Source organism: Bubalus bubalis, chromosome 11, assembly GCF_019923935.1.
Source record: "Bubalus bubalis isolate 160015118507 breed Murrah chromosome 11, NDDB_SH_1, whole genome shotgun sequence".
NCBI lineage: Eukaryota > Metazoa > Chordata > Mammalia > Artiodactyla > Bovidae > Bubalus > Bubalus bubalis.
The window spans coordinates 30,893,848-30,899,847 of NC_059167.1; the positions used below are offsets into that span (position 1 = coordinate 30,893,848).

Below are 6,000 nucleotides of genomic sequence, written 5' to 3' on the forward strand. Positions count from 1 at the left end.
TCGGCTTGTTACCCCAGCCTCAGACCGAGGCTTAAGGGAGCATCGCGAATCCCGGATAGGAACCGGAACCGGGGCCTTAATCCCCCCGGCGCTGGGTTGGAAGGAGTGTGCGATTGTTAGGAGCCCCAGGAATCGAGATGCCCTCCAAGCCTGGCAGTCTGCCGACGGGAACTCGGACGCTCCCCAGGGGCATCCCGGCCTCCCGGCGCGGCGCTACCATCTGTCTGCAAATACACAAACCGCTCTCTGCTTAGGCGCAGTCCACAGAAGCCGGAGGACAACCCCGTGCTTTCGACTTCTCTCGGGCACGATCGCGGCCTGGTCGAGGCCTGGCTGCTGCTGCTCAAAAGTTAACTCGGTGTCAGGCCGCCGCCAGACCCCCTCCTCTAAGGCTCCACGCCTCCAGAGCCACCCTACCCCCAGGGACCCTTGGAGACACTCGCAGGTACCCCAGCCACACACCTCGCATCTCGAAGGGCAACTACCCGTACACCGTACTGCCACCCACCCACATGCGAGTGCAACTGATACACACACGAGGCACATGCTCTGAGTTTCTGGCCGGTTTCCAGTCTGTAGCTCGTAAGGTTCCACATTGTATTTATTTGCACTTGTTAGACAGTCACGTGATTCTGTCACTGAGGACTTACAACGACCTCCAGTGAGGTTAAAGAAACGAAAGATTTTTCAAATTCCGGAAGACAATAAAAATGTAACAGCTGCTTATATTAAGAGTTGGAGATCTGCTAAACCTAGTTGAAACTGAACGTTTAGGTGACCAAAATCCAGCTCAGCTAGCTAGACCACGGAAAACCGGACCCACGCTGTTTGCAGACGCGGGGGATAGAATGACAAACCCTAGGCGGCCAATGAATCAGAACTGAGGAGCAGTATATCACCAGCAGGATCTCCTATTGGCTGGGGTGTCCTTCCTTTCTCGTCAGAAACTTAACCTGTTCGGAGATTTGACCTACACCACATTTGCAGGAACAGAAGTTTAAAGATCTGCGATTTAAATTTTTTTAAAGATTTGAGACTTTAAAAAAGATAGATTTGAGATCTGAGATTTAAAAAGATGCTCTGGTAAATACAAAGAAAAACTAAACACTTCATTATTAGAGGCAGGTACTTTAAAAAGTACAACTGAAAATATTATCCAAATAGTGTTCTGGTGGATAAGAAGGTAAATTTGTGATGGGGACTCTATTTTATCCCAGGAGCTTGTACCCTACTTTGTATCTCCTAAAATACAAGTGCTTAGTTTGTATCTCCTAAAACCACTTTGTTGCTCCAACTCTTAGATCAAAAGCAACCCATTTATTCTGTCCCTGTCATTTAGCTTAGGCTTCCCTGGTGGCTCAGCTGGTAAAGAATCCTCCTGCAAAGCCAGAGACCTGGGTTCTATCCCTGAGTTGGGAAGATCTCCTGGAGAAAGGAACGGATACCCACTCCAGTATTCTGGCCTGAAGAATTCCATGGACTTAACAGTCATAAAGAGTCAGACACGACTGAGCGACTTTCACATAAAGTGAAGTGAAGTCTCTCAGTCGTGCCTGACTCTTAGCGACCCCATGGACAGTAGCCTGCACCAAGCTCCCTCTGTCCAAGGGATTTTTCTAGGCAAGAGTACTGGAATGGGTTGCCGTTGTGGCTCAGCTGGTAAAGAATCAGCCTGCAATATGGGAGACCTGGGTTCTATCCCTGGGTTGGGAAGATCCCCTGGAGAAGGGAAAGGCTACCCACTCCAGTACCTGCCCTGGAGAATTCCATGGGCTGTATAGTCCATGGGGTTGCAAAGAGTCAGACATGACTGAGTGACTTTCACATAGCTGCTGTAAAAGCTGTCTGGAGTTTTTTCAACATTTTTGGGAAGATTCTGTTCCTTTCACTTTCAGGTCTGGGACCTAATAACAGTATCAAACAATATCACCCAAAGATCACTGGCAGGCCACTTCTTCAAGGAACTTCAGTGTTATTCTACCAAGTATCTTTGGGATTAGGATTTCTTAGAGTAAGATGAAGATAGGATCATTTCCAGGTATACAAAGTAAAAATAAAGTTCACTTATATATTTGGTCCCAGTATTATCTGAGGACATATTTCCTAATTAACTCTCCCCACATTTGCTAAAAGAAAATAGAAGGAAATTAGATCAAATATCTTTGAAATTCTACCTAATTGGAATCCATAATGCTTCAGGCATGGATTGCTAACATCCATGCTAACATCCACATGCTCACAGCATGATTGGCATGCTAGTGGACTCATTACCATTCTAAAATGGAAAGCCCATGTGCCTACCCCTATTTGGAGCACCCTTAGAAAACAAATTTTCTTATTCATAAGACAGAACCTGGGTCACCAGTGGCACTATTGGACTATAAAGAGCTCGAAGGTCTTGCCTGTCATTCTGCTTCCTTCTGTTAGGCTTCCACATCTTTCTTCTCTCTGTTCTACACTTACAGAAGACTCTGAGTCAATTATAACAGAAGAGGTAGAAAAATAGGAAATATGAGCATAAATAATTTTTTAAGGAGTCTGTAGTGTACCATAGACTGCCATTTAAGCTGCACCTTCCCACTATTTCTTATTTCCGAGTACAGTTTGCAGGAACATTCAGGTATTGAAGGTATTCATGAGGAAACTCATAGGTTGTAAGATTAACAGTTTAGAATTTGGAAGAAAGATATCTTAATATTATCTAAATAAATGTTTAGATGTGCTTGATGTTAAATGTTAAATGTGCTTGATATAATAGCCTCTTCCTTATTTTTAATGTTATACTACATTTTATATTCCCTAAATATTGCACTAAATATTCCCTAAATATTACGCTAAGGGCAAACAAAATTAAACTATTAGAAGAGGGGAAAGTGACATTGAAAAAAGAAGGTTAAAATTTTCTTCTCTTTTCAACTACAAGGCTTTGCTTGGGCCTCCTACACACATTTGGGATGTTCATAGTCAGTTTTGGCAAAACATCAGTGAGAATATATTGCCATAATTGTACTTCGGTAATTTTTACAGGTATATTGTAGAACTGTTCTACTCTGCTTCAGATATCTGTTTGTATTTCAGTTACCAAAGAGGAAGGTGATTTTCTGAAAGGTTAGTTTTCAAGTCCTGGATTTAACTGTGTGCCATTAGACTAGTAACTGAGAGGCTTGGGGATGAGGACAGGCAGTGATGAATTGGAAGCTTACTCTGGTCAGCAGTACTCCTGTCTTTTCCTCTACAATCAGGATTTTTTCTTAAGGTCTACATTTTTTGTAAAGCCAAATTACTATTGTGAATCCATCCAAGACAGTTACCTAAGACAGCCTGGCTTGGGCTTCTCGAAATGATCTCAGTGATGTAAGTAGTCCCTCAGGTGAGGACCTGTGAACCCCTCAGCTGAATCATCCATCCGTTCACACTGAGGCCAGTCACTACCCAAGAGCCGCAAAGCCAAGCAGAACATACACTCAATACCCTTCCTCCTGCTCCTTCACTACCTGTTGCACGTATTTTTCTCACAGATATCCTCTTCTTATGTCCTCCTCTTCTCTCTTTTCTCCTTCTTATTCTCTCTTTCTTCTGTTCTCTTCTTGTCTCCTTTGCTCTTCTTTTTTTCATTTTTCTTTTCTCACTTTTCCTGAGCCTAGTAGAAATTACAGTTTCTGCTACCCACTTTCTCCTGAAGACATACATATGAGCTGCTGGGCCCCTATACTAATTTTGTTGGGAGGGGTGAACCCCCTTCACCTGACCCTCCTTGCTCCATCCTCTCTGACCATAGCAGGTCATGAAAATCAGCTGTTTAAAGGACGGTCACAGAATGAACAGGATTAGAGAACCTTGTCCTGTATGACATCACTGAGGTGGCCCCACTGGGGTGGGGCAGACAGGAGCCAGCAGGTTGGAGCTGCCATTGTGGCTACTCCTGGACCCTAGAGAAATGTGGCCACTGGGAGTGTCACAGGTCAAGCCCTGGCTAATCTTCAGGGTAGGATATTGCCTTAAGAGACTGTAGGTGGCCCCAGCCCCACACCATTGATGTGGACCTTATTAGACAAGTTCATCTGTTCAACAGCTGCCTATTATGTGCTAGGCACTGTGCTGGATACTAGGGGTAGTTTATGACATCAATGAGCAAACTCTCAGCCCCAAGCACCTGATGTTATAATGAAAGATATAGACAAAGAAGTAAACAAATGAACAAGGAAATTACAGGTTGTGATCAGTGCTGTGAAGGAAATAAGTAAGGAAATAGACTGGCGAGAGGACTTGAAACAAGTATACAGGGAAGACCTTTCTAAGAAGGCAGCATTCGAGCTGAAGGATGAGTCAGCTTTGTAATCAACCAGGGAAGAGCTTTACAGGCTGAAGGATCACCAGAAACCAAGGGCCTGATGTGGGAAAGGGCTTGAGAGAATAATTGTCTGCAGACCAAAGAGAAGTTCAGCATGATCAGGCAAATATTTTATAAAGTTGCTCAAGTTTAGAATTATAACTTAAAATATTTGAGATACTTAATCCAGTTTACAGCTAGGAAACCACATTGAGTAGAGGGGCACAATTCATACAAAATAACTTGCTGAATTGATCTAGTCCCAAAAGGCAAAGCAGCTTTGAGAAATCAAAATTAAAAATCAAAGGACTTTTATTCAGCTATTGAAATTAAGAAGCATTCTGCAATACCATAAAGAGGTCCCTTCAAACTGTCCAATGGGAGCTAGAAATGAGTAAACTAAAGTTTAGAAAAAAATGTTTTTCTCCCAGTTTAGATAGCTATTCTTAATAAGACTTAACAAAAATTTGGACTTCTTGAGAACAATTTTTCCAGGAGTTAACTGTCTGTTGTGGGCATTACAGAAGATCTCACACTAAAGCATACTTTTGAAAGCTGCAACATATTTTGGAAGAGAAGGGGATGACAGAGGATGAGATAGTTGGATGGCATCACTGACTCGATGGAAATGAGTTTGAGCAAGCTCCAGGAGTTGGTGATGGAAAGAGAAGCCTGGCATGCTGCAGTCCATGAGGTCGCAAAGAGTTGGACACGACTGAGCAACTGAACTGAACTGAACAATGGATGCCTAGTTGAAAACTAGTGATGGAATGACCGTCATAATAAAGATTTTTTTTTTTTTCTGTATCTGACTCTACAGTTTACAAAGCCCTGTCACTTAGACCAGCCAATTTTATCATCAAAATAACCCTTGGGCAAGGCAAGAACTGCTCTCATCCTTTACAGAAGAGAAAACTGAGGATCAGAGAGCTAGCTAGCAATTGCCCAAGGTCATCAAAAGTAATGACTGGTACCCAGGTTTTCTCTTGTATCCTATAGACCAACCCTAGCTTTTATGTGTAGTAATAAAAGTAGTCAGGAGAGTCAGGGGTAGAAAGAGCATGGACTTAGAGTCAATGATGGTGTTCAAAACTGGTTTATACTATCTCCTGAGAGCAGACTGTTAAATTTGTAGGAATTTTGCCAGTTTGTTAAACACAGCCACTGTTAAAAATTAAATTATATAAACCTCCAATTATATTTTAAACAAAGATGATATATGGTATTGAAACAAACTCACAGATATAGAAAACAAACTTATGGTTACCAAGGGGGGAAGGGGATAGAGGGATAAATTAGGAGTTTGGGATAAACATGCACACATTACTATAATAAAAATAGATAACCAACAAGGACCTATTGTATAGAACAGGGAACTATATTCAGTATCTTATAATCTATAAGGGAAAAATATCTGAAAAAATATACATATGTATGTGTTTATACGTATCTATAACTGAATTACTTTGCTGTACACATGAAACGAACACATTGTAAATCAACTATACTTCTTATCTAAAATAAGAAAAAGATAATATATATTAGAAACATATATTTAAAAATATCTAAATACATGCTGTTATTATCTCTGCTCTTGAGGTACTTACGTGTATTGTGCCTGAATGGTAGAAATACTCTATGATGTGTTACTGCACATCTCTTCCCAATGC

At 41.8% G+C, this 6,000-nt stretch overlaps 1 protein-coding gene across 1 annotated transcript in view; it reads right to left on the reverse strand.

Annotated features, from left to right (window-relative positions):
- PPM1A (protein phosphatase, Mg2+/Mn2+ dependent 1A) overlaps positions 1-3,705 on the reverse strand; it is a 44,697-nt gene extending 40,992 nt beyond the window's left edge. Inside the window, exon 1 of the mRNA XM_006069644.3 lies at positions 3,495-3,705. Within this exon, the coding sequence (XP_006069706.1) occupies positions 3,495-3,690 (196 nt within the window). The 5' untranslated portion in view covers positions 3,691-3,705. The remainder of the gene's footprint in view (positions 1-3,494) is intronic.
- Between the last annotated feature and the right edge of the window lie 2,295 nt (positions 3,706-6,000).